The sequence below is a fragment of the Camelus bactrianus genome, chromosome 10, assembly GCF_048773025.1.
Source record: "Camelus bactrianus isolate YW-2024 breed Bactrian camel chromosome 10, ASM4877302v1, whole genome shotgun sequence".
NCBI classification, from domain to species: Eukaryota; Metazoa; Chordata; class Mammalia; order Artiodactyla; family Camelidae; genus Camelus; species Camelus bactrianus.
In genome coordinates, this window is record NC_133548.1 from 72,050,554 (window position 1) to 72,078,260 (window position 27,707).

General features: G+C 39.4%; 1 protein-coding gene across 1 annotated transcript; it reads left to right on the forward strand.

Moving 5' to 3' along the window:
* Positions 1 to 6: 6 nt before the first annotated feature.
* On the forward strand, positions 7 to 27,361 carry AASDHPPT (aminoadipate-semialdehyde dehydrogenase-phosphopantetheinyl transferase). Its single transcript, XM_074372967.1, has 6 exons — positions 7 to 219; positions 1,793 to 2,018; positions 12,885 to 13,006; positions 13,636 to 13,797; positions 23,442 to 23,513; positions 25,314 to 27,361. The coding sequence occupies exons 1-6, from the start codon at positions 37 to 39 to the stop codon at positions 25,476 to 25,478; spliced, it is 930 nt and encodes a 309-aa protein (XP_074229068.1). The 5' UTR covers positions 7 to 36; the 3' UTR covers positions 25,479 to 27,361.
* Positions 27,362 to 27,707: the final 346 nt, after the last annotated feature.

Here is a 27,707-nt window from a genome sequence, read left to right on the forward strand (position 1 = left end):
CCATCAAGCCCCAGGTGGCGGCCAGGCTTTCGGTGCATGGTGTTCCGGGCCGAGCGATTCAGCCTGCTGCCAGCGATGGAGGGCGTGCGCTGGGCCTTTTCCTGTGGCACCTGGCTGCCGAGCCGAGCCGAGTGGCTGCTGGCCGTTCGATCGATCCAGCCCGAGGAGAAGGAGCGCATCGGCCAGTTCGTCTTCGCTCGTGACGCCAAGGCAGCCTTGGTACTGCAGGTCTTTTCGTATCTAGAGCCGGGGGAGGGGGGGCAGGTGTGGCGGGAGGTGGGTCGGGCTGTGGGGACGCCCCCCTCCCACGCCGGCCTGGACCCCGGCTCGCGGCCGCCGCGGGGCGAGGGTGGTAGGTGCTGCCGCCGCCGGCGTGCGCGCGGCGCGGCCTCCGCGGTCTTTGTAGTTGCCTCGGCGGCTTCGTTCGCCGCCAAGCTAAGCCCCTCCCCCACTGTGATTGAAAATAGGGGTCCTGCTTAGCCATAGAATAGGTGCTGAGGAGTAGGTTTTTTACCCCATAGTGAATGTTTTTATTATTTTTAAGTGTTACCAATTGTTTTTTTGTTTCCTTGCGTGGGCCTATAGCGCATGCTTAGTGGGCTTGTTAAATATCCCACCATTCTCCAAGGGAACCCTGTACGTGGTAGGCCCTAAGAAATGCTGATGGTGTGTCTTAGTTTAGCCTTGCTCACCGTCGAGCTGGAAGAGTCCAGCCTCCTTTTACCAGTGAAACTGAAGCCTAGGGAGGAGGATGCAGTCCTAAAAAGTACCTTCCAGACTAAATATGTTGGAAAACAGTATTTTAAATATAATTATTGATTTTAAATGTGTATTTTTAAGCGGCAGATGGAAACTTGCGATTCGAAATGACTTCTGTGTAAGTGCAGTTTGAAACAGCCTCCGAGTACCATCACATCAGACGGTCTTGAAAATGTCCCTCCATGGAAGCTTTTTTTCGTTTGAAATGTGGGTTAATTGATAGTTTTTTGGAGGCGTATTGGTGAATTTTTTAAACTTTTTTATAATTTGTAAGAAATTGTAAAATACAAAATCTTGCAGCTTGTAAGTCAGTGTTAGAACTGAAGGGAAAAAAAAACTTGAAAGATTTTGCAAGGTATTGTGTCTCTTGTCATCTTATACCCTTGGGTATTTTTGTATGATTTTAGTCATTCTTTATGATAATAGAGGGAGAGAGTGGATGGGGTATATGTGAAAAAAGATAGGTCATGCATTGCTAATTGTTGAAGCTGAATGATAAGTAAATACTATTTAGAAATACACATAGGCACAGAGGTACAACAGCATTGCTCATTGGGGAATTTTTTTAATAATAGCAAAACTCGAGAAGCCTAACATATCCAATAATAGGGAAATAGTCAAGTTGTGGTACCTTGATATTATAAAATATGCTACATTTCAATGTACAGGCTAGATGGTTATGTATAGACATGAAATAATCTCCAACATTAGAAGTTAAAAAGCTTATACATGGTAGAATAGTACATATAGTAGGATTTCATATGTAGATGGATAGATAGCAAAAGGAGATGCAAATGAACATATATTTAGATACTTGGAAAGATTGAAAGGATGACTGCTTGTTCATATCTGTCACCTGTTGAGGGGAGGGAGGGCATTGCTTAAATCTTAATATGGTTGTGTATTTAATACATACATACTTTTAAAAACTGAGTATTTTAGAAACCCACAAAAATAGATTTTGTGTGTTATAGGCAGTGTTACTGAAATCTTTAGGATAGACATCAATACATACCAAATGTTTTATTAACAGGCTGGTCGTCTGATGATAAGGAAATTAGTTGCAGAGAAATTGAATATACCTTGGAATAATATTCGTTTGCAAAGAACTGCAAAAGGAAAACCAGTTCTTGCAAAAGACTCGTTGAATCCTTACCCCAATTTCAACTTTAACATCTCTCATCAAGGAGACTATGCTGTACTTGCTGCGGAACCTGAGCTGCAAGTTGGAATTGACATAATGAAGACTAGTTTTCCAGGTAACGTTGCATTTTTTTAGTACAAGAGTTACGGAGTGTTTTGTCTTAGTTCTTACCTTTTGAATAATCTCAGACAAGGAGACGTAGATACCTAAGTTTAGGGAAAATGTGCTCAATACTCAAGGGTACTATATCTGAGAGAGCATATATCTGAAAAGGGTACTGTGGACTGAAAAAAAATGCACACCCTAAAAGTTGGGCATTATTCTGAGAACTTCGCAGAGGACTCAAGAGGCCCAGGAGGCAGCCTCTCAGATCGCTGGGAAGGGCTGCTCCAAAGAGGTGAGGCAGGAACCAGGATATATAGGCGTTTTTGCAACAAAAACTAGGGGGTCAGCACATCAAAAGATTACTGTCAATTAAAGAAAAACAGACATCTCAAGTTAAGAAATTTAGTGCTTTTCTATGCGTGGGAAGATGCAAGACCTCATTGAAATCATCCCTTTGATATGTACCTTAACTATGTAGGTCCAGTACCCTGCTTTTCTCCATCCTGAATCCCCTCAGTGTGCACAATTGGGGGTGGCTGCTGGCTTAAGGACCACACATCCTTTGTTTACTATATAGTTTCTTGAACATAAAGAGATTTCTATATAAAGGATAGATTCTCCATTACTGAGGATTCATACATTGCTTTGCCTAGAGACAAAATGAAAAGAAAGATTTTCTTTTTGAATTACATTTCAGCTTGTTAAGTAAGACGAAATTTGAAACATTTTCAAAGACATTTTGTAAAGAACAGTTTTTCATAACTCAGTTTGACTTTTTATTTAGGTAATAGATGTTAAATTGAATTGAACTCAGTGAAGAGTCAATTTTGAGTAGCATTCTATTCAGAAGATATTTTGAAAGTACATGTATTACAATACTTGAGTGGAACAAAGAGAACTTTGTTTTTCCCACAACTTGAGATAACATGTATTTGTGGTAAAACCAAATATGGCTCTTTGTAGCACATTTATATAAGTAAAAGTCAAGAGCAAGCAATAATTATAATATTTACGTGGTTTATATTTTGCCTTAGAAATTTGTAATTGGCAGCTGTAGGAATTGCTGGCACTTATTTGTGGGGTTGAGTATATTTACGTGATTATACTAGAACTCAGGTTTTCTCAACTACTCTAATTCTCATCATCACTAACATTAGTGAGCACTTACTGTGTGCCAAAGCGTTTTACTAAGTGCTTTACGTATATTATAAGGTGGGTAGGGCACAGCATACTGTTATTTTTACCAGAAGATAAGTAGCAGGCTAACAAGAAAGCTGTTAAAATCAGAGGAACAACTTCTTCCTAATTTCTTAGTGCAATTTCCTAATCTTCACACTGAGTCCACCACAGGATCTTTGCTTATGTTTCCCTGGGACTGGAATATTTGTATTCACTTTATCCCCCACCCTGTTCCTGCATAGATAACTTATTTACTGATTAGCTTCCACTTTAGTCTTACTTTAGTCAGCCTTCAACTTAAGCCAGATTCTTTTGTTCTAGACTCTCATAAAATATATTTTCCTACGTCCCAACATTTCCTACATTCCACATCTCAGTTTATGATTATTTCTCAGGATGATTATCTTCCCACGGGTCTTTATAAGCTTCATGAGAACAGGAACTGTGTTAGCTACATCTGATAGTGGCTGTTTCTACTGTCATATCTAACACCCTATTTAGTTCAAGATAATGCCCAATAAATACATGTCAGATGAATCAGCCATCTGTGCTGCAGTAGTGAGGCTTCAGATTGTGGCTGTGGATCTCATTTCTTATCTTTGTTGACACTTTGTTGTCAATATCTTTACCTTGAATTTTCCCACCAGTTGATTTTTTTCCATTCTGCTCATAAATCTTTCTCTTTCCTTAACTTTGTTCAGAAGGAGGCCCTGCTGTGAGGACAGGGATTCTTGACCCTGGATAAGCATCAAGTCATTTTTTTTAACCTCCTGAAATTGTTTGCTAAATTTCGTATGCACGTGTATGCTCTTCTCAGGAGGGCTCTGGTTTTCAGCAGGGTCATAGAAGGCTTCTTGCAAAAGAACCACACTATAGAGGATTCAGAGTGAGCATGCGAACGAGCCCATAAACTTCCCTAGCTTTCTGTGGCTCTTATATGAACTTTCCCTAAAAATCAGAAAATGTTGGAGAGGCCATTGCTCCTTAGAATGCAGTCAGCACAATCACATGGTAATGGGTGGTTCATCAGGTTGGTATCTGCCTGGTGTGAGACACAGATTTTATTACCAGTTGGCATAATGGGCAGTGTTGGCTTATGGTCAGTACTGTATAAACTAGTAATTACTAATTGAAATTAATAAATGATAGGTAATTGAGCAAAAACTGGAGATTCTGTGTTCTGTTAATTATATTTTATGAGACTTTTTTTTACCACCCCCCATCTTTTTTTCATTGTTCTTATTTGACTAATTGCAGTACCCAGGCCTTTTCCTATTCTTAAGCTGTTTCATTGCCAAGAAACCAATTGATACATCCAGTAACACCCTGGGGAAGAGAGATTGTCCAGCTGTCATTAGTATTGCTACTGTGTTACTGATGTCTGAAGGCTGAATGGGCCCAGCATCATTTCTCAGTGAGAGTAGGGGGTAGTCACTGGCTTGCTTCCCTGGTGATGCATTTGGATTGCTTTGCATCAGTGTGAGTGAGGAAATTGAGCAAGGGAGGTTCCCAAGAGCTGCTAAATTAGGAGGGTGAAACTGAGGATAGCAGCAAGGGAAGTGTACTTTGTCCTGGACGTTATTAGCTTCTCAGCTCTTAAGATGGAATGAGACTTTGGGGACATCATTAGTATATTGAAAGACTCAGTTCCGTTAACCCCGTTTTGTCTGCAAGTAAACACTTAGGAACTTCTGGAGTCTTCATTCTGTGACATTTCCCATTTCTACTAGTGCACATCATTTCCTGCCATCTCCCAGTTCCCCCAGTGCAGCTATGGCAGGGTAGGAGAGAATATATCGATGGCTCTAAGAAGCTTTGGGTTTCTTCCTTTTAGCCAGTTGCCCATGATGAAAAAACAATTGGAACCACCGCTTTAGTCTCTGCTTAGTGGAGAAAGGAACCTTACACCAAGGTAACTGATGTGTAATTGGTGCTTAGTAATATTTGTTTAATGAATATCCAGGGAAGAGGGGTTATAAGATACTGGGGGCCCTAGTATCGATAAACTGCCAGTGCAGTATAATCCTAACCCTGGGGGGAAAGGTGTTTTGTAGGTCATCATTATAATGTGCTGCACTCAGTTGGGAAGTATTGGCTGTTTTTCCTTCATTTTCTAATTTTTAGCTACCATGAAAGGCTTTTGCAGTTGCAAGTATAAAAGTAGGATAGTTTTATGAATTGTTCAGTTTTGTCCCCATATTTATAAGCTAAAGCAAGACAAGATGGATACTATATAAAAATTATGATTAAAATACAGGAAACGACCCAAAATATTTTTCACCATGGTTTTACACTTTCAAGTTTACATTTTTGTTAATAAACTTTGCTGGGTATTAATTGACAGGACAAAAATGACTCTTTTGAGATTTAATACCAATTTAATAGCATAGAACTGCTTCTCTAGAACAGTTAACTGTAGTGCGTATGAAGTAAGTGGTGATATTATATAATAGCTGCGGAAAAGCCGGCTTGTCTCCTCCCACCATACTATTTACAGCACTATTTTAATGGCTTATTAGTCGGTTCCCCGTCTTCGCATCTGATCTCACTCAGTTCATTCTCTATATAGAGTTGGAGTGGTCTTTATTTATAACCTATAGCAATTTTCTTAAAACTTTTAGGTTGGTTCTTAATAAACTCCAGTCCCTTTAACATGACCTTGTCGTCTTGTTCTCATTTATCTATTTGCGTTTTTAGCTCCTCTCTCCGCTCACTATTTTCTGTCCACACTCATCTTTTATTGCCTGGAAGGTAGCAAACTTTTTCCTGTTCAGGGTCATTTCAAAAAAGCTGATCCCTCTGCCTGTTCTCCCCGCTCCGTCTTGAATGTATTAGACCTGGAGGATGAAACGTAGCCAGTACCTCAGGAAGGACTTCCCTGACCTCCTGATCTTGTTTTCCTTCATGGCCCTTCTTGTTTGTAATTATAACTGAGTTACTTGATTATTATCTGTTCTCCTTTATTAAATAAGTTCAGGAGCTGTGCTTGTTTTTACTGCAGTATACCTAGTACTCAGCAGAGTGTGTGGCACATAGTAGGTGCTCAGTAAATACTTACTGAATGTACAAATGATAGTTCTCAGTTTCACTTAAAATATTCCTTACCTTTGTTGAAAATTGAAAAAGTAGGTATGCAACTACAGTGAAAAATGATACCCCTAAGAATGTAGTCGGAATGCAAACTTCTCATCAGTGAGTTGTGATTAAAAATAGCTCTTCCTTCGAGCCTTCTTCCTCACCCTCCCATTTTTCTCCCTAGCTTCTTTATCTGAATCCCCATCAGATTCAATTTTCAACTTTGTTGCTGCTGCAATCTACAGGCAGCCCCCAACTAGTAATTTTTCACCTTTAGGATGGTTTAAAAGCAGTACGAATTCAGTAGAAACCATACTTTGAATTTTGATATTTTCCTGGGCTAGCGGAATGCCATACCATACTCTTACGAGGCTGGGCAGCAGCCGTGAGCCAGGGCTCCCAGTCAGCCATGCAGTCACGAGGGTACACAACCAATACAGCCGTTCGGGTTTTCACTTTCAGCACAATATTCAGTATATTTCATGAGATATTCAACAGTCATAATATAGTCTTTGTGTTAGATGATTTTGCCCACCTGTAGGCCAGCATAAGTGTTCTGAGCATGTTTAAGGTAAGCTAGGCAAATGTATGCTGTTCCCTAGGTTAGAGGTATTAAATGCATTTTTGACTTAAAACATTTTCAGCCTAACAACGAGTTTATCGGCACGCAGCCCCATCAAGGAAGATCTGCATTCCACTATCATTTCTGATCTGCATTCTTCTAGATCTACATCTTGCAGATTGTGCTTAATTAAAGCTTTTTTTTTTTTTTTTCTTTTTTTAACTTGGAGATTTAGAGCCAGCAAGCAGCTTAAACCAGTCACATTCCTCTTCATGCTCATAACACCTTCTGGAAAACCAGGTCTTTACTGGCAGGGAGCTTTGCCCCTTCCCAAGTTAGAGGAGGAGGGGTCTTTCCCACTGTACAGAGGGTTTAAGTAGAGCCACAACATAGAACTAGTGTTTATTGAGTAACTTCTAAGTGTTAAATGCCTTGTATTCATGATCTTATTTACCCACTTAAGCCTAGGTTGTAAGTTAATTGTTATTTTGTGGAAGAGGTTGAGACTTGCCCAAGGCAACTTAACTAAAAGGTAGAATATACTGGATTTAAATCCATACTACAAAGCCTATATTTTTAGGCACTGCACTCTACAATGTATGACCTCTCAGTACTAGATTTTATTAGTATCTGTTTAAGGATTTGCAAATACAAAATCTGTGGGAAAATTCCATGAAACTGAGTTTAATTAAAGTTTTTGTGGAGAAACTGATATCTAAGAAAAGTGTACAAAATTTAGTAAGAGAGAGCTTGCCTTGGCATTTTTTTAACTTACATTAGGCATTGTAAACAAAAGAATATGGTGTTAGCAAAAGAAAAGAGAGTTAAGGGGTTGGTGCCCAGTATTTATACATAAAATTTCAATTCAGTGGTTAAAGATTAGTTTATTAAATGGTGCTGTAACAGAGGTTAATATTGTTAATATATAAAACACTTGTAAGTATTGATAGAAAAACCACTTAAGACTCACCTGATGAATGGACGAAGGACTTGGTAACACATTTCACAAAGGAGGATATATTAATAACAGTGACAACTACCCCAACAGCCTTATGTTTATTAAGTACTAATAGCTCTGGGCCTTTTATGTTTATTTCTTAAACTACCCTCTTTCTGTATTTTGTAGCTTAAGAAACAGCCATAGAGAAGTGAAATAAATTTAACAGTAAAGAAGTGAGAGAGCCAGGACTTGAACTTGACTCCAGGGGCATAACACTGGAGTTAAGAGTGTGTGTGTGTATGTGTAGATTAAGTTGTGTCCGTGTATGTATTGGTTTCCTAGGGCTCCTAACAAAGGACCAAAAACTCAGTGTCTTAAAACAACAGGTATTAATTCTCTGACAGTTCTGAAGGCCAGAAGTCAATCGAAACGTTAATAGGGCCAGGGTACCTCTGAAGACTGTGGGGACGAATCCTTCTTTGTTGCATTGCTGCAACTTTTTACCTTTATCTTCATGTTGTTTTTCCATCTGTTCTCTCTCTGGGTCTAAGTGTTTCTCTTTGGGAGGACACCAGTCACTGGATGTAGGGCATACCCTAATCCAACATGACCTCATCTTAACTTGATTATACTTGCAAAGACTATGTCCAAATAAGGTCACATTCTTAGTTTCTGGGTGGGAATGAATTTTGGGAGACTGTTCAATCCAATACAGTCCATCCTGTGGCCCGCCCAAATTTGCATCCATCCCACATACAAAATAAATTCACCCAATGCCAGCAACCCTAAGTCATAACATATTCCAGCATTAACTCTAAATCCAAAGTCGCATCTAAATGCAGCAACTCAGAAAGTTCCAGATATCATTGTCTGAATCATCTAAATCAGATACAGGTGAGACTCTGGGTATGGTCCATAATGGGGCAAAATTCTCCCATCAGTGAACCTGTGACACTAGAAAATAAATCATCTCCTTCTGAAATACAGTGGTGGGACAGGCACAGGCAGACATTTTCATTTCAAAAGGGAGAAGTTTGAAGAAAAAAGGATCATGGGTCCCAGTAAAGTTCAAAACCCAGCAGAGCAAATCCCATTAGATTTCAAGGCCTCTTAACGATCCTGTGTGGCTCCATGCTCTGTCCCCTGGCCCCTTGAGGTGGATCTACCCTGCCATCAGAACCCTTCCCATTTCTTGAAGGGGAATACGTTTGCAGTCAAGTAGCCCTGGCTCTCTGTTGGCCCCTTTCTTGCCTGTATGTGTTGATACATGTGTAAGTTAATCAGTGCACATTTAAGTAAACACTAAGCGCAGCTGACGTTCATGACTGCCTCCGTGGTGAGTTTCAAGATTAGGTAGTCACATTTCAATTTAGCGCTCTTTCTGCTGTATGCCGCTTGTATTGAAAGATTAATTGCTCCTTTGTTAGTAACATACTAACGGATTTGTGTATATGGTTTTTGAAACCTGTATTAGCTGCTCAGACACTTTTGTTTTATTCTGGATTTGTACAGGGATAAATTCCTGGGTAATAGAGCTGATAGGTCAAGCCTTATTGTGCACATTTTAACTGAAATTTTACAAGACTTCATCTCCCATGGAAGCAAGATTAAATGTAACCTAGTACTTGAAAATGAAACTACTAGAATTTCTAATATGACTTACTATCTCAAACTAAATTTTGTTACTTTGAAGCACACAGATGGACATTGCTCAACTGCCCCCTAAAGTAAATGTCCCCTCTTCTATAAGAAGAATGGTGAATTTTAACTGAGATACTGTTAGATATACACACCCATGGCCGTGTTCTGAAGAGATACTGATGTAGGTGGGCTTTGGGGTTCTGGTACTAGCAGGATTTTTTTAAATAGGCTTGTAGTAGTAGCTAAGGTTTTATCAACAGCGGTGGGTATTAGGGGCAGGGGTTGGTTCAGGGGCCCCAGCCTCCACAGGTATGACTTTTAGTTGGCCCTTCATATAACTTGATTCACTCATACTCACATCCGTGGATTCAAGCAACAGCAGATCGGTTACAATTGAAAAAAATTCGCATGTAGGTGGACGAGCACAGTTCAAACCCACATTGTTAAGGCTTAACTGTGTGAATTATTTTGTTGTAGGTTACTGCTCTGTTTGAACTTTCAAGTTGCTGCGTGACCTTGGTTAGCTCATTGCAGAACGCTTAGTTAATACCTAGTGCTGTTTTCCCTAAAGATTAAACTATGAGATGGGGGATCCGGTTTTTCTAAACTTGGTTGGTGGTTCCAAGTAAGCTTTTCAGTCATTTTATCTTTCCTACGTATATATGTAAGTTCGTACATGTGCAGTAAAGTGGTTAGAATGAAGATTGGAGTGGACATGAATATGTATTAGGAGGCTTTGCCCACTTACGCGTCGTCTTCAGATGGTTTGAGAGACAAATGTACTATTCTGATATTTTTTACTGGTTTTTTTTTCTTACTTCCAATTTCCTAGATAAACACAATCTTGAAGAGTACTCACCCACTGTGCATTTTCACCATCATGCCACATTGTGGCACTGTTGTTCTTTGGCTGAATATTTACAGTCATCTTTTTCTGTTGCTGTCAGATTTCTTATTTTGTGGAATATAATGCTCTCAAAAGTATATGAAAACACTCGTATCAGAGTTTTAAACTGTACACGATCAGTTATGATTGCTTTCCAGTTATTGTGCTAGATGGCTTTTTATGTTAATGAGTTTGGTTTTGGGGTTTTTTTTTTTTTTTTCACTTAATTTTTTTTCCTTGATTGCCCCATTGTGTTTAGTTAAAAATAAGAGCCTTGAAAGTTACAGAATTATAACTTGAAGAAACCAACAAACATAATGACACTGTAGATGACAACAGGCATATCTTTTTAAAACTTTAGGCTTTTTGATAGTATGCTGTTAAAACTACATTTCCACTCAAAACATATAATGCTGTCTACAAATTCAAGGTAGCTTTCTTCTCAGTGTTGTTATTTACACTGTTTATGCCAGAATCTGTTCAAGAGGAAACAGTTTATGATTTACGTAGTTTTGGTGCTTCCAGTATTTAAAATCTCCAGGTCTACCTTCATCACTTTTGCAAGCTTGATTTCTTTACTTTCCTTTAGTGTTTTAGCTGTCAAGCCACTATATACTAGTGATGCTTGCATTTTAACAGGACAGTTTTTACTAAGGGGCTTAAGGAATTTAAGCAGCAGACTATCAGAGGGGGTTCAGAGCCTCAAAAGAGTAAGAATGCCCTGCCCTGGGATTCCTAAGGTCACAGTAATTAACTCCGTGCTGTTACATGAAATGACTTTACAGTTCTGCAGGGCTGCTTTTACGAAAGAATAGCCTTTTAATGTTAATATGAGCAGATAAACAATGGACATTGTTGATTCATGAAAGTGGATTGTAAAGTTATCCTTTTTGAGAATAGTAGAGGAATAGATATATTAGTTAAATGTGTTTGATGAGCTTGAACATAGATGAGGAAATTTGCCTTGAACTAAAGGACCACATGTTATTGTAGGGTCATTAGAAATTCCCTAACTAAACAAGACTGTTTTGAATTGGGGTGGTGGGAGAATTATAGACACTTTTGTAAGAGAATTGTTTTTTTAATGTTTTCTACCCTTGAGATAACTATGGGAAAGGTGCTTGGTTACTGTGTAACTCGGGAAAGGTAGAAGAAACTGTAAACTCGCTGTGAAGGTGAGTGAGGACCATGCCTGTTTCGCTCATTGTGATACTCCTGGCATCTAGCACTGGGGTATTTTTAGAGTGACTGATGCAGTAGGCATTCTAATTATTGAGTTTTCATGGGGTTAGCTAGTGAAATGCCAATAAAGGGTTAAGTAGGAGGATTTGATGTCTTTTTTTTTTCTTTCCAGACGTGCTAAGGTTGCAGCCAGTTGGGAATGTCAGATTTTGGAGTTGAGTACTTCAGAAATAGGAGTTGAGGGAGTAGACAAAGCTTCGTTAACAGAATCTGCAGGGGGACTACTTTCAAGAGGTTTACTGAAAGTAATGTAATCATAAGCTGAGGATACAGGGCGGTAGAGCACTTAGGAAGTAATCCACCACATTATAGTTAACACACGTTTATTCACATAGTGAACCTTTATGGCTCACGTACCTTGTCGCCAGACTTTCTGGCCGACCAGTGAGGCTGTAATCGTGTGCGGGTAAGAACTGCGACAGGTTTGTTTTTACTCACTAGTTCAGTTCATGTTGGTGTAATATTTGTATACATGCTACACACTTGTAGGATAAATGAATGGTTATAGAAGGTTCCTGCTTAGTAGTAAAGATAGACAAACACATAATATTTGGGGACAATATAATATGAAAGGCATACATATATTTTAATTTGTGTCTTAGCCTTAATTCTGGGAGTCAGAGCCTTTGAGCTCTGTTTATATTTGGGATGCTGTATAATATCTTTTTGTCTGTGGAACAGTAGAGCTAGGGATATACTTCAGATTTTTTTTTTAATGAGCCAAAAGAACAGTAATTAAAGTCTGTTTTTATTTGAAAAAGTCATATTAGAAAACATTTTTAAAAGCAGTTATTGTGAAGGAAGTTAATGTATATTAATTTTCAAGTCATAGCAATAACTTAGAATAAAAGAACACTCCTTAGCTTTCTACCAGTTTCCCAAAAATTATAATAAATTGTTCTGTACTCTTCCTGTTATATAGTAAAGTAAAAATTTAAACCTCGCGGTAGTAGTGCTCTGTTTTAAGAATGCTTGTTTTGAGAACTCTGATATTCTGTTGTACATAGGAAATTCCCCCTGTAATTTAAGATTTATAATAGGTTTGGGTGCTAAATTTTATCAGATTTTTGGTGGGTGTCTATTTATATGACCATATGTTTTTTCTACTTACAATAATACTCAAAGTTTTACCGTTAAGCTAGCTGGCTGTCTCTGGGTTAACCCCTGCTTGTCGTGTGTGTTATTCTTTTAATTCTCAGCTCACTTTGATTTGCTGCAGTTTTGTTTAGGATTATTTATTGTGACTGCATTCAAAAGTAAGGTTGGACTGTAGTTTTCTTTTAGGTGCTGTCTGTAACAGTTTTAGTCGTTGGAACAGTTATTTTTAATTCTCTGTTTCCTCGGTTGACAGGTCGTGGTTCAATTCCGGAATTTTTTCATATTATGAAAAGAAAGTTTACCAACAAAGAATGGGAAACAATCAGAAGCTTTAAGGATGAATGGACTCAGCTGGATATGTTTTATAGGAATTGGGTATAATTTGTTTCTAGTTTTGAGAGTAAACCCATGTGGTGATTCTGTTATCTTTGCTAAAAACAGAAGAAATCCTTTCGTTACCCTGTAGTTCATACAGTGTTCAAAATAAATAAGTCATTACTTGGGAACTTCATTATTTTTATGTATTCATTATTACATTATAATGACATTTAAGAAAATTTAACATGCATTTTATGCTCAATTAGAAGATACTCTTAAAGCTAAAATAAGACTTTTTATTTATCATGATTTATAAATTAGATTTAATGCTTTCTGTCTTAAAGGATCTCATACACATGAGGCCTTATTTAATGAACATGTATACTATTCATTGCTAGAAGACATGTAAGCCCTTTGTAAATTAGTTAATTTAATTATTGTAACAACCCTATGAAGAATGTAATTTATCATTGCATGTTACACCTGAGGAAATGGAGGCACAGGGAGCTTAAATGGTTTGTCTTAAGGTCTCACAACTGGTTTGTCTCCATGCTACTATAAAAATGAATAGCTTATAGCCATAATGTAGTAAAGGATTAAAAATCCACATGTGTTGGGGACTGTCATTTTTATGAAAAATGTTGCCTACTAAGTTGTCTCAGAGAATATGTCTGTCTGTATCTTAGGCACTGAAAGAAAGCTTCATAAAAGCCGTAGGTGTTGGATTAGGATTTGAATTGCAACGGCTTGAATTTGACATCTCACCATTAAACCTGGATATAGGCCAAGTTTATAAAGAAACACGTTTGTTTTTGGATGGGGAAGAAGAAAAAGAATGGGCATTTGAGGTAAGAAATTTATCAGAATTGCTGTAATTATAGTAATTTCCTTATTTTGTGCATGTGAGTATAGGCTTAAACTTGGGGGGGGGCTAGTCATTGAAACTAGACACATTTAGAATCCATTCCTGGTGCTCTGAGGTGAAGTCAGGGGTACTCTGAGCGCCTGTAACATTTAAGCTGATACTTGAAAGGTAAGTTGTAGTGCGTTAAGTAAAAGGGAAGGCAAAAGAGGCCATGGAATAGAACACCTTTGTGTATACGAACAACTAAAGGATACCGCTCCAGTGCTGTACTGTGTTGAGGGGATTTGAGAGAGATTCTAGGTTAGGCTGTAAGATCAGGTAGGGCATTATGAGTCAGTTAATATATTGGTCTCTTTCTTTATTTTCTCTGTCACTGGCAATTCTTGGCTGCTAGTGAGAGAAACCTAATAACATTTTAACTGAAAAGTCGTGATAGTAGCATACTAGAGTGATTCGTGTAATTGCCTTTCAGAATTAGCTAGGGACTGGAAAACTCCGAACTCTTTTTATCTTTTACTTTCGCCTTCCTCGCTTCAGTTTTCTCCCACCCTCATTTCTCATTCTCTCCACCAGCTTTCTTAACTTTATGTGGTCTGTGTGGCAGGAAACATAACAATTTGTAGTTTAAAAACCCAGAGATCGGTGAACTCCCTTTCTATTCAGACCCTCAAAGTCCTGGAGAAGGGGCTCTGGCTTAGCTTGGACGTGAGGTGCTTATCTCTTGACCAATCATTGTAGCCAGGGGAGTGTGTGACAGCTTGTATCAAGTGTCCGTAGCTGAGCAAATGGGTTATACTATAATGTGGTTGTTCCTGCGGTCATCATCTGAATCATGTGCAGAGGTCACGGTAAAGAATTCATGATGAGTGGGCAAAATAGAAGGTATTCGTTCACTAATTCTCTCAAGGGACTTTAACAAGTGTCAAATAGGGAGTAGTAAGATCAGAATTGTATTTTAAGACCAGGTTCTGTCTATGGAGGCATAAGGGGTTAAGGAAGTGAGGTGTCAAAGATGTTATGATCAATTCTGTGACTTACAGGCCCCTCTGTTGAGCTACTGAATACTGGAGAACAAGTAGGAATTAAGTTTGCCATGCCATAGAAACACCTAAGTGAAGGTGTCAGGTAGTTGGCAGAATGAAAGGTTAGGCTAAAGGGAAAATCATAACCAGTAACGTGTGGATGGCAGTTGACGTAATAGGACTTAAAGTTGCAGCAGTGAGATCACCTAAGTTAGACTTGAGAAAGACCTAGGGCAGAGTCCTGAGAATACTATTTAAAGGTGGAGTGGGGAGGAGACTGAGAAAGAATGATCAAAATGGTAAGAAGTAAAATAAGAAAATAGTGTTAGGGGATCCAAGGGCAGGAAGTATTTTGAGAGAGACCTGTGTCAAAACTGCTAACATACCAGATTTCTGGTCAAGATGGTGGAGTGATGGGACCACAAGCTCCCCACCCCTCCTGACTACAGCAAAACCAGAACTGACTGCTAAACAACCATCGGAAAAAAGAATGGAACCCAGCAAAGAGATCTTCAACTGGAAACAGGGAACCATAGCAGGACGGTAGGAGGGGCATGCTCATGATATAATCGGGCCCCATTACCCCACAGGTGGGAGACCCACAAGCTGAAGAATATTTCAGTCATAGGGCCCCCCCCCCCGCCACAGGAGTGAGTGTTCTGAGCCCCACATCAGGCTCCCCAGCCCAGGGTTCTGGCATTAGGTGGAGGAGACCCCAGGACATCTAGTTTTGAAGGCCAGTGGGGCTTAACTCTAGGAGCCCCACAGAACTGGGGGAAAGAGAGACTTCATTCTCTTGGGAAGCATACCAGAATCTCACGTGTTCCAGGTCCAAGGGAAATGACTGATTTCATAGGGACCTGGACCAGACCTGCCTGTGGTTTTAGAAGATCTCCTAGGGAGGTAGAAGAGGGTTGCAGCTCACCCAGGGGACGTAAAAGCTAGTGGTGGATATTCCAGGAGTGTTCATCTACATGAGCTTTCCTGAAGGCTGACATCTTGATCGGATCATTAGTACCAAGACCCAGCCCCACCCAACAGCCTGTAGGGAAGCCTCAGGCCAAGCAACGTACAGGGTGGGAACAGCCCCACCCATCAGCAGGCTTCCTGAGCCACAAACACCTCTAGGCCCAGCCCTACCCACCAGAGGTCCAGGTCCAGCAGGGGCAGGTACCAGAAATAAGAAAACAACAATCCCACAGCCTATGGAAGGAGCCCACAGACACAAAGCAGATTCTACACTGGGACTGGCTGGACCCTGGCCCTTGGCTGACAAGAGAGGAGTGTACTCCTCGGACACATAGGACGTCTCCCACAGAGGGCCACTTCTCCAAGGTCGAGAACATAATTAACCTACCTAAAAATACAAACAAAAAGACATACAGAATGAGGCAGCAGAGGAGTATCTCCCAGGTCAAAGCATAAGATAAAAGAAGAAGATAAAAGAAGTAGAAAGAGTTTAAAGTAATGATGGCAAAGATGTTCAGAGAACTCAAAAGGAATAGAGATGGACGGGGCAAAGTTTTTCACGAAGAGTCGGAAAATACAACGAATACCCAAATAAAGTTGAAGAATTAAATTACTGAAATGAATAACACACTAGAAGGAACCAAGAATAGACTAAATGAGGCAGAAGAACAGATCAGTGAGCTAGACGACAGATTAGTGGAAATCACTACTTTAGAACAGAAAAAAGAATGAAAAGAGATGAGGATAGCTTAAGAGAACTCTGGGACAACATGAAGTGCTCTAATACTCACATTGTAGGGGTCCCAGAAAGAGGAGAGAGAGAAAGGACCTGAGAAAATTTTTGAAGAGATAACAACCAAAAACTCCTCTAACTTGGTAAAGGAAACAGTCACCCAAGTCCAGGAAGTGCACAGAGTTCCACACAGGATCAACCCAGAGAGGAACACACCAAGGCACATAGTCATCAAACTGTCAAAAATTAAGGATGAGGAGAAAATATTAAAATCAGCAAGAGAAAAGCAACAAATAACACACAAGGGAGCTCCATATGGTTTTCACCTGATTTTTCAGCAGAAACTACAGGCCAGAAGGAAGAGGCAGGATATATTTAAAATGATGAAAGAGAAAAACTTACAGCCAAGAATACTCTATCCAGCAAGGCTCTCCTTCAGATTTGATGGAGAAATCAAAAGCTTCACAGATAAACAAAAACTAAAAGAATTCAGCACCACCAAACCAGGTTTACAAAAAATGTTAAAGGAACTTCTCTAGTCATCAAACCATAAGAAAAGAACAAAAAGAAGAAAGAGGGAAAGAAAAAAGACCTACAAAAGATTGCTTTGGCAATTTGAGGTCTTTTATGGTTCCATACAACTTCTAGAATTGTTGTGGTTCTGTGAAAAATATTGTGAGTATTTGACAGGGTTGTGTTGGATTTGTGGATTGCTTTGGGTAGTGTGGCCATTTTGATAACGTTGATTCTTCTAATCCAAGAGCACAAGATATCTTTCCATTTCTTTGTATCATCTTCAGTTTCCTTCATTAGTGTTTTACAGTTTTCAGAGTTTAGGTAACCTCCTTGGCTAAGTTTATTTCTGGGTATTTTGTTCTTTTGGGTGCAAACAAAATGTTTATGGCAGTTGTAAAATTCAGGATTTTAAAGTGGGGGAAAAAGTGAGGGGCTGCAAATGGCAAAATATCCTTTTTTATGGGTGAGTTGTATTCCATTATGTATACATGCTACATCTTTATCCATTCATCTATTGATGTGTACTTAGGATGCTTCCACGTCTTGGCAATCATAAATAATGCTGCTGTTAAAAAAAAAAAGCTGCTAACATACCATGTAAGGTAGGGATTCTATCAATTAAAGAGTAAATTGTATTTAGAGTACTGTATTTTAATTGAAGTGTAGTTGATTGACAGTGTTGTGTTAATTTCTGGTGTTATAGCATAGTGATTCATTTATACATACATATATATTCCTTTTCATATTCTTTTCATTATCAGCCATTATAAATATTGAACACAGTTCCCTGTGCTATACAGTAGGACCTTGTTGTTTATTTTATACATAGTAGTTAGTATCTACAAATTCCAAGTTTCCCAATTTATCCCTCCCCAGTGCTTTTCCTCCCTGGGAACATAAGTTTGTTTTCTATGTCTGTGAGTCTGTTTCTGTTTTGTAAATAAGTTCATTTGTATCCTTTTTATTTATTTATTTATTTTTTCAGATTCCACATGTAAGTGATAACATGGTAGTTTTCTTTCTCTTTCTGGCTTATTTCACTTAGTATTGTCATACTCCAGGTTGTTGCAAATGGCATTATTTTATTCTTTTTAATGGCTGAGTAGTATTCCATTGTATAAATATGCCACGGCTTCTTTATCCTGTCATCTGTCGATGGACATTTAGGTTGCTTCCATGTCTTGGCTGTTGTACATAGTGCTGCTATGAACCCTGAGGTACAGGTGTCTTTTCTAATTGGAGTTTCCTCTCAATATGTACCCAGGAGTGGGATTGCTGGTTCATAGGGTAAGTCTGCTTTCAGTTTTTTAAGGAATCTCCATATTTTCCATGATGGCTGCACCAAACTACATTCCCACCAACAGTGGGAACAACCAACAGTGTAGGAGGGTAGCATACTATATTTTTAATAGGTTTTTTTTTTTAAGTTTTTATACTTAAAGGGGTAAACATCAGCCATTGCATTCATGGAGAATCCTTTATTTTAATGGTGCCACGTGGAGCAGGCCTCATAGCAGGGCGAGGAGGGGAAGAGTCAGCAAGTGAGCCAGCTGTGCTTCAGCTCTTTGGGTGACAAAGATGTTTGAGTTCCTGGGGACCAAATAGATGCTTCAGAAAGTGGCAGCCACCGGGCCTGAAGTTTCCTGAGAGAGGAATTCCAAAAGAAAGGCAGTGGGTGTTCTACTGTGTATTAATTGCTGAGGGTGGGAATTACAAGGGTCAGCTGTGAGAGCTGGAAGTAGTCCATGACAGTTCTCAGGTGCTCGCTGAGCCAGCATTTGGATACTTGATAGGACCCAGGGTTCTGAAACTGGTTTGCAACAGTATTAGGTCATAACTTTGCCTGTTTCCTCTGTCCCCTTCCTGTCTGCCACCTACGTTAGGGAAACCAGAGCAGAAGAGGAGGGTGAGACCAAGGAGAAGAATGTGTTCTTGGATTGAAATGGGTTTTTTTTTTTTAATCTGAAAGGGACTGAAGGGCTATGGGGTTTGCCTAAGGGCTTGTCCAGGAGCTGAGAAGGGAGATCCATCAGGGCATATTTGAGGGCATATATGGAAGAATAATTAAATGTACCTGAATGTTTAGCCCATTCAGTGTACCAGTTAGAAAAAATATGAAAATAATACATGTCATATGTGTATTTTAAGTGTGGATTGTTTATTCTACAGTAAACAGGCCTGGGAGGAGAGGGTGAACTTAACAGAATGAGTGTGGTGGTCTGGACAGCCAGAAGCCAGAGGCGGAGGGGAGCATGGTGAGAGCACAGAGCCAGGGGAGGTTGGGGTCACGGAGCACAGGTGTCAGGGCATCTCTCAGTGCTTCACAAGCTCCAGTACCAGCCTTTAGGCATGCGGCTGAGGAAGGGCTGTGATTTCAGCGTAGAGATTTCCGTGTGCGGCTGTGGCATGCGTGATCTTCACTGTCCTGGCCATTCTCTCCTTCGCTCTCTTCCGCTCTCACTCGTACACCCTGAATTTACCAACGCTGGAGCAACGAGAGGCAGCAGCACAGTGAGTGGGGGAGCGTCCGGATTTAGGAGGAGAGATGGAATCGCCTCCCTGTTGGAGGCTTCTAACCCTGAATTAGGTTGGAGCTAGGATAAGTGGAAGAGTCTTCATGAGATGAGAGTAAAACTTCATTTGGGTCAAATGCTTTTCAGAGAAAACTCAGTACTGAGAATGACCAGAAGTGTCATTTATGAGATCTGTTCAGGATTTCATCCAGGGAAAGAGAAAAATGAATTGTCAGAACTTGCTTTAAGGAAAAGGTGAGAGAGAACCAGTTGCCCCCTGTTCCCACACTGTGGAGTCCAGTTCCTTTGGTAAACTGAAAATAAGGCAGGAGAAGCCTCAGCCCTCCCCTGCTTCTCATGCCTAACTTGCTCCTCTCTCCTTTCCCTGCTGTGTAAATAGCCAGAGTCACAGCCAAACAGTGATAGCCTCCTGGCTTGATTTTTCTCTATATGTAAGTGATGACTATATTTAAGTGCCCAGGCTATTTTCAGAAAGTTCTTTCAAAAGTGTTTAGGAGTATTTTAGAAAGTACTGTTACCTGGTTGGAGACAGGACAAATCCCTGGAAACAGTACGTGTCAGAGAGGACACGTGCCTCTCTGGACACAGTGCCATCGTAGGACATACAGTAAAATTCTGGATGCCAAGAGAAAAAGGAGCATTTATTTACTTGGAGACTCAAAAGAAGATTATGAAATAAAAGTTATAAAGGAAATGAAGATTAAAAAAAAAACCTGCTTAGTGTCTTGAATACTATTCAGGAAGAGAGTGTATTTATGAAATGGGAGCTGAGAGCCTTGGGGGGAGGAATAGGCTTGTCGTTAAAACAAGGCTGTTGGTGGAAGATGGTCTGTGAAACCATCTAGAAATGTTACAGAAAAGACTGCAGACTAAAGCCTAAAACTCTTCTGTTTAAAAAGTACATCGCACCATTGCCGCCTTCTAAATGCAGGCATTTCCCCAAGCACCCGCTCCTTTCATGGGTCCGGCCGCAGCAGCAGTCTCAGCCAGCCTGCCTCTCTGTGTGTGAGCCCGGGCCTGCCCCGCAGCTCCTGGCCCTCCTGCCTCCTGCCCCTGGTTCTCGCAGCCGCGTGCTTCTCCCTGGCGGCTGCACAGCGCGGGCACCACGGGTGCCGCAGGCGCGTCGGAACGCTGCTCGCCCTCAGTCTCTTTTTCTCACCGCGCTCCTTTTGATGGTACGACCATCCAGTCACCTCGGGTTAGTAAAGCCCAGACCCACTCTGGTTCCTCTCCTGCGCCCCTCGTCGTGCCAGTGCCTCTAGTAAACAGTGGCGGGCCCCCTTCTGAGAGCCCTTCCGGCCCCTGCCGCTTCTCAGGTGTGGGCCCTCTCTCCGCTGCAGCTTGGGCTGATGCGGTAGCCGCGTGATCACTGGCTTCCGCTTCCACCGTTTTGCTTCAGCCGTCTCCATTTCTGGCCGTCACGTCCCTGGATACGTACTCCACGTTGCAGCCTGCTGTGTGTCATTCTTTGACTATCGCGAACCCTCGTCTATTTGTATTTATTTTAATTCTTCCGTGATCTCACCACCCACCCACCCATCCACCCTGCCCCAGTCTCCCCCTTGCTTTCTCCTTTAACAATTTAAGTCCAGCTCAGGTGCCCTCTCTTTATTTCCTTTAAGACCAAGCTTCCCCTCCCCCCACCACTTATGGCATACCACATTTTGCCTCATAATCTTTGTACTTACCTACCTGTTTCACTTTCCCAGGACTCCCTGAGGGCAGGGGCCATATCTCACTTTGTATTGTAGCTGTTACATAATCAAGAGTCCACTATTTATTACAACAAACCCAAAGGATTTCCCACTTACCTGAATATTGCATCTCACACCTGGAAAAGTAATACTCTTAAAAAAAAAGAAAGCTCGTGCCAAGAGTTTTCATAGGCTCTCAATTTTCATAACCAGTTTGTTAGGAAAGTTACCACCAAACAGTTTCAAACGATGAGATTAGATGAAATAGAAATTCTTTGCTTTGGTTTTGAAAGGAAAGCTTTAAAAAAAATTAACATTTATGACAGATTTTTTTTTCCAGTACTTTGACTATTGGGGAGAAATTGTAAAACTTGAATGTTACTATTTCTTGAAAAAATAAAATATCCTTGCTCCCTTTGGGTTTGTTGAAGACTTTAAGGAAGTTTTGGTATTCACAATAATTTTATGGATAAAAAACTATAAGCTTGGGAAAATCTTGAAAATTTAGAAAGTCTTTCAATTTAAGTCTTAAGTTCAGTAGCATTGAATGTACTGGCTTAACTAGCTAACTAGCTTGCTGGTTCCATTTCTTTTTTCAACTAATATTTATTATAGATGTTGTTTTAGGCAGAAAAGATTCAGGGCAAAGCTGATCACCTCATAGAGCTTTTTATTCTAGTGATACATCAGTGTTTGGTAACTGAGTCGTTATGAAATAACTTCTCTGGTTTTGCTGTGTCAGATTGCATATTTATATGATGTTGATGAGGTCTGAGTAGATACCTGGTGAGTCTTTATCTTGATAGCAGTTTCATTGAATTTTGGCTTGTAATGAAGGAAGTAGGTAGACTGAGCAGGGCTTCTCGGCAGTTTAGCAGACAGGCTGAATAGAAACTGATTATTGCCCCGGTTACCGCTGTTGTTTTTCTTAGATACAGATACTACAAAACTGCTAATCTAAGTGGGATTTCAGAAGTAATTATAGACAAAACATCTGTATACTGTAATGTTTATATTATCAATATATTTAGTGTAAAGAATGAGATAACCATGTATCAAAAAGAATAGTTCTGTTTATAATAATTAAACTTTGACCTCTTAATTTTTTCTCATACTTATTTAGCTAGTTATATTTTTCTTCCTCTTGAAACATTTTCCTAAAGTTACCGTTTTTGAATTTCATTTTTTGCTAATTTGGTATCTTAAGGTGTGAAGATAGGAAGAAGAGGATGAAGGATGAAAAGTCCTTAATTAATATTATTTCCGATTGCTGTTTCAACTGACGTCTCATGGAAGAATGCCTTAGTAAAGTGGCTTTTTGGGGAAATTTTGTTTAGTGTTTAATAGTCATTCGTAGTTTTCTCTGGTAACTGCCTCCAAGTCTATTACATTTTAAAGCCCCCTCCCCCTCTGTCTCATACATGGGGGGAAGTAGGAAATTGCACATTTTGTAAGTCTTAAGTTATGAATTTCTGCCATGATTTCCCATAGGCTATAGTAGGTAAGCTAAATGCTTATAAACCAATATTGCGATCCAGTTTTTTAAAATTTACTCTTTAGGCATATATAAAACTAACGTCACCAGTCAGGGCAGATGGCTTTCTAAGTGTGCCTCTCTATAGGAAACTGCATTTATGTCAGGAATGCATAATCTAAATCTAATCACTAGAACCATCAGACCAAAAATGAGCAGTGTTGTATTAATAAAAAGGTGGCGGGGTGGGGCTTATTTTAAAATATTAATGTAATAAAAGACAAAAGAAGAGCTAGCAAGACATGACTACTGAATGTAATACTTGACCCTAGACTGAGTCCTGCCTGTCCTAGAGTTGGGGAAATGCTGTAAAGGATTGGATTAATTCACCAAATGTGCAGTACAGAGAGTAGATTTAAGTATGATTTCAATGTTAAATTTACCAAAGTTATTAACTACTGTGGTTATGTGAGAGAATGTCCCTGTTAGGAAATATATATTGAAATATTTCAGAACACAGGGCCAAAAGTTACGTGACTTCTCCTTAAATTTTTCGGGGGAAGTGGAGGCATATATGTATATGTGGGGGGGGGTTGGAGAGAGAGAGGGGTTTTTTAAATGTAAATAGAAGTGGTCTAAGTTTACATATTTAGTATTCTGTGTTTACTTGCGTTTTATTTTTCAGGAAAGCAAAATAGACGAGCACCATTTTGTTGCAGTAGCTCTTAAGAAACCCAATGGATCTAGACATCAGGATGTAAGATTTTACAATTTCTCTGACTTTTTTCTAAAAAATATGAACTAATGTTGAGTTTGTTATTTATTGATGGAAATAGTCATTTGGTTTATATTAGGTTAGAGGCTTTGACTTTTTTTTTTAAATATATAGACTTTAGAGGTGTTTTTCAGCATCCTTAAGATCATCTGGGATTTTACAGAAATGTTTTAAAAGCACTTTACCTACTTTTTCTAATTCAAATACACTTAAATATTGCAAAGAAAAAATGTTGGTAATACTGTCCTAGTAGTTCTATTTTCGGTAGAAATTTAAGATAGGTACTGTCTTGGTCATCTTATAGCGGTTCATTTCCTGGTGATCTGAGGCTGTCTTGAATATAAGGGTTCCAAGTCAAAGGTACTGAGTAGTGGAATTAGCTGTCACATTAAACTCCTCCCCCTTTTTATAGCACTCTCCTAAATTATTCCCAAAGTTACAGTGTCAGACGTGACATTCTGGCATAACATCAATTATTTCAATTAAAATCTATTTTTACTTTCTTCTGCTGTTAATTGGTAAGTTGAGAAATTTTTAAAAAAAGAAACCTCAGGGTCTTGACTCTCAGCCTACATACAGTTGTAATTCTGTTGAAGTATTTATTTAAGGAATACGGATAACTGTTATAATAATCGAAATATATGCACGTTGCATTACTATTTTTAGGGAATCTGCATGAGAGAAGCTGGTATGATCAGTATGTTGGCATCATTACCTCTAGGGAAGAAGCTCCCTCTACAGATCATGCCTTTGATAGATTAAAAAAGATGAAAATTTTTCATAAATTAATCTTTCTTTAAAAGGGATGACCTGTTAAACTTGACCCCTGTTACCTGAAGATGTTCTGACCCAGGTTATCTGTCCTTGTGTGCTCAAGTCTCAGCATTACCCTTTCTACAAGTACCTTATTTTCAATAGAGCTTTATATTTTTTAGTAACATTTGCACATGGCAGTAATTTCTTTCTATTTCCCTAGACGCAGCAATGTCTCTTAGGCAGCAGTGACAGAAAAGGGCAAGGGTACTGCTCAGAAGGCCTGGCTGGGTTTCAGGCCCAGGTCTACCATTTAACCTGTGTTGTAAGCTTGCATATGTTGATGGATCTTCCTAAGCCTCAGTTTCCCCATCTGTAGAATTGAGATAACAACCATATCAGCTTAGTTGTGAGACAGAAATCATATTAAATGGTTACTGATCTTGTCATATGGGTGTGGAAGACGTGAGTACTCTCTTTACTAGAATGTATAGACTGTTAGAGATGGTCCATGCTCGGCTGAGTTGTGAACAAGGCTTCTATCAGAGTATAAGATAGAGGTTAAATTTAGTGCTGAGTGAATCATTTCTTAATGAAGGGTTGCATCTCTGTGGTTACGAGAGTCTTACGCCCTCTACTGGAGTATTTCTCAGAAGTTTGCTTGGTGGTCCCTCCCTATCAGAATAACCCACCTCCCTGTTAAAGTTATGTACCTGGGGATCCTTTTCAAGTCATCTACTGAGTCAGAATTGTTGAATGTGTGACTCAGTAAATCCTCATTTTAAACGAATGTAGGTTACTGTTATCTACAAAAAGTTTGAGTATCACATTATTTCATATTTTTCTTGATTTTATTATATTGGCAACACTAATACAAGAAGTAAAAACAATTATCTAGAACTCCTACTGTGTTATAATTTAACGTTACTGAAATCTAATCATCGATTTGTTATTTTCCTAGTTACAAAATTGACCGTAAGATCAATACGCAGTGTAACATTCAGGTAATCTAATTTTTTTCCCTTTTAGGTTACATCTCAAGATGATTCTAAACCAACCCAGAGGCAGTTTACTGTTCTCAGCTTTAATGATTTAGTATCATCTGCTGTTCCTATGACTGCTGAAGATCCTTCCTTTTGGGACTGTTTTTGCTTCACAGAAGAAATTCCAATACGAAATGGTACAAAGTCATGATGTGATTTTCTTAGTAACAAAGGGAAATGAAAACTATTCTTCTGTAGTCACTAAAAAAAAAAGTCAATGCCTGATAGTATAAGTTTTATTTCACAAAACAGTTCAAAAAAGAAAAAAACTTTTCCCATTAAAAGGGCAGACTCCCAGGTCAAGATAGCTCACTAGAATTCATGTTGACCCCTTCTCCCTCCCCAAAGTCACATGGCATCGACTGCAAACACAGAAATCGGTGGCAGATTCTTAAAGTGATGCATGTTCGTTGTAGGGGAAAAAATAGAAAATGCAGATATGCAAGAAGGAAATAATTGAATTCCTTCCTTTCAGAGAGAACGGTTTCAGAGGTAATTATTCCTAAAACCTGGAGTATCTTTCCAGACCTTTTTCTTGGCAAGAAATCCATATTGATATACTTGTTTTTTGCTTTTTGGGTTTTTTCATGGGAGCATACTGTTTTTAATTTTTTTTCTCTTAATTGTACATCTACTGTTCATAAATAGAATTCTGTAGCATAACTTTTAGTGGCTCTAAAGTAATCTGTTGTACGGTTATTATCAGGATGTTTTTGACCAGGGGTAACGTTCATGTATGATTGACTTAAGTAACCAACGACATTTATTGTCTCACATGACATATAGGTCAGGGGTGTTGTCATTAAGGACTTTTTTTTGCCTCAGTCTCAGTTTATCAGTTTTGCCTTAGGCTTGTCTCCTTCATGGTCACAGGAGGTGCTGATGTAACTTACGGCTTCACATCTTCATAAAAATTGCATCAAAAAGGCAGGGAAGATTGTCCTCTCGCATCTCAGTTTTGTCAGTGAGGAAGACCTTTCCCTCTTAAGAAGCCCCGGAAGATGTCCCCAAAGTTTCTGTTGACTCAGATCAGGTCATTGCAAAAGCTGAACGCAGACACTTTTGGCCTCTGTGGGAAGTAGACTGGTGAGGAAGCAGCTAGGGCAGGGTTTGGGGAGTGACACCGAGGGGAAGCCCGCTGCCGGCCATCGGGAAGGCGTGCCGGTTTACCCATTCTTCCCTCTGTCAGGCATGGTGAGTGTCTGTGCTTTTTACTCTAAACAGTGGTGCATTGAATATCTTTGTAACCACATTTTGAAGTACGTGTTTAATTATGTCCTTAAGAAAGTAGATTTCTATAAGTGGAATGATTGGTTCAAAAGGATTAAACATTTTTAGGGCTTTGATAAATACTGCCGAACTGTTCTCTAAGAAGGCTGTCCACTTCACATTGCCAGCCAGTGTTCTGTGTGTGCCCCTCTCTCACCGCCCCCCGTACTCCTGCCCGTGTATAGATACTGTCTTTTTTTTTTTTAATGTAATCTTGGCCAATATAGGTGGGAAGTGGTACCTTATTTTTTAAATTTGTGTTTCTTTCATTATGAATGAGGTTAATATATCAGTGTTGTTATTGGCTGTTTGTATTCCTTTTTTATGAACTGCTCGTTCATTGTCATCACCTGTTCTCTTTTTAGTAAATAGGACTTAATTTAAAGTGGGAACATAGTGTAAAAGATGCCAAGACCTTCATACTGCTGACAGGACTATGGTTGTAGCGCACGTCTTGGGGAGTTAAAGTCTTGTTATTCTTAAATGTCAAGAAATGAATTAACTTGTTTCTGTTACTAAAATTAAAAAATTGTGTGTAACTTGTATAAAATGAGATACTTTGCTTAAGTAAAAAGATTTGGAATGTTTTATGATTTTTCGTTTCATTAAGCATGCCCAGATATGCCAAGCATAGTAAATTAACGTTTTTAAAAGATCAGTAGCATTTGTAATAGAGGAGGCATTGTTATCCGTAGCATGAATGTAATGGTGATGTGAAAAGCTGTTTTCTGACTTGTCGTTATAATAAAATGATTTAACACTGAATTTTATGAGCCAAGTGCTATGCTAGAATTTTGTGGGGCTTTTTTTTCTTGTTATTTCTTAGTTTCACGTACACACAGTTCAGAGTAGATCTATAAAAATATTTTTTCTAAATGAAAAATGCCTCTCCCTTGACCTCCTTCTCTGATTTCCTGTCCCCAGAGCAAGGCCTTGCACTGATTTGTGTTATTTATTGTCATGTCTCCAAATAAGATGCTCCTACTGCTCTTACTTCTGTTCAATTTTAGACAATCCTCTAATTCCCAGTGTAAAGCTTTGCTCTTCTGCTTCGCAGCCAGTACGCTTTCCCTTCCCGCTCCCCTCTTCCCAGCGTTTGTAACTCAGCGTT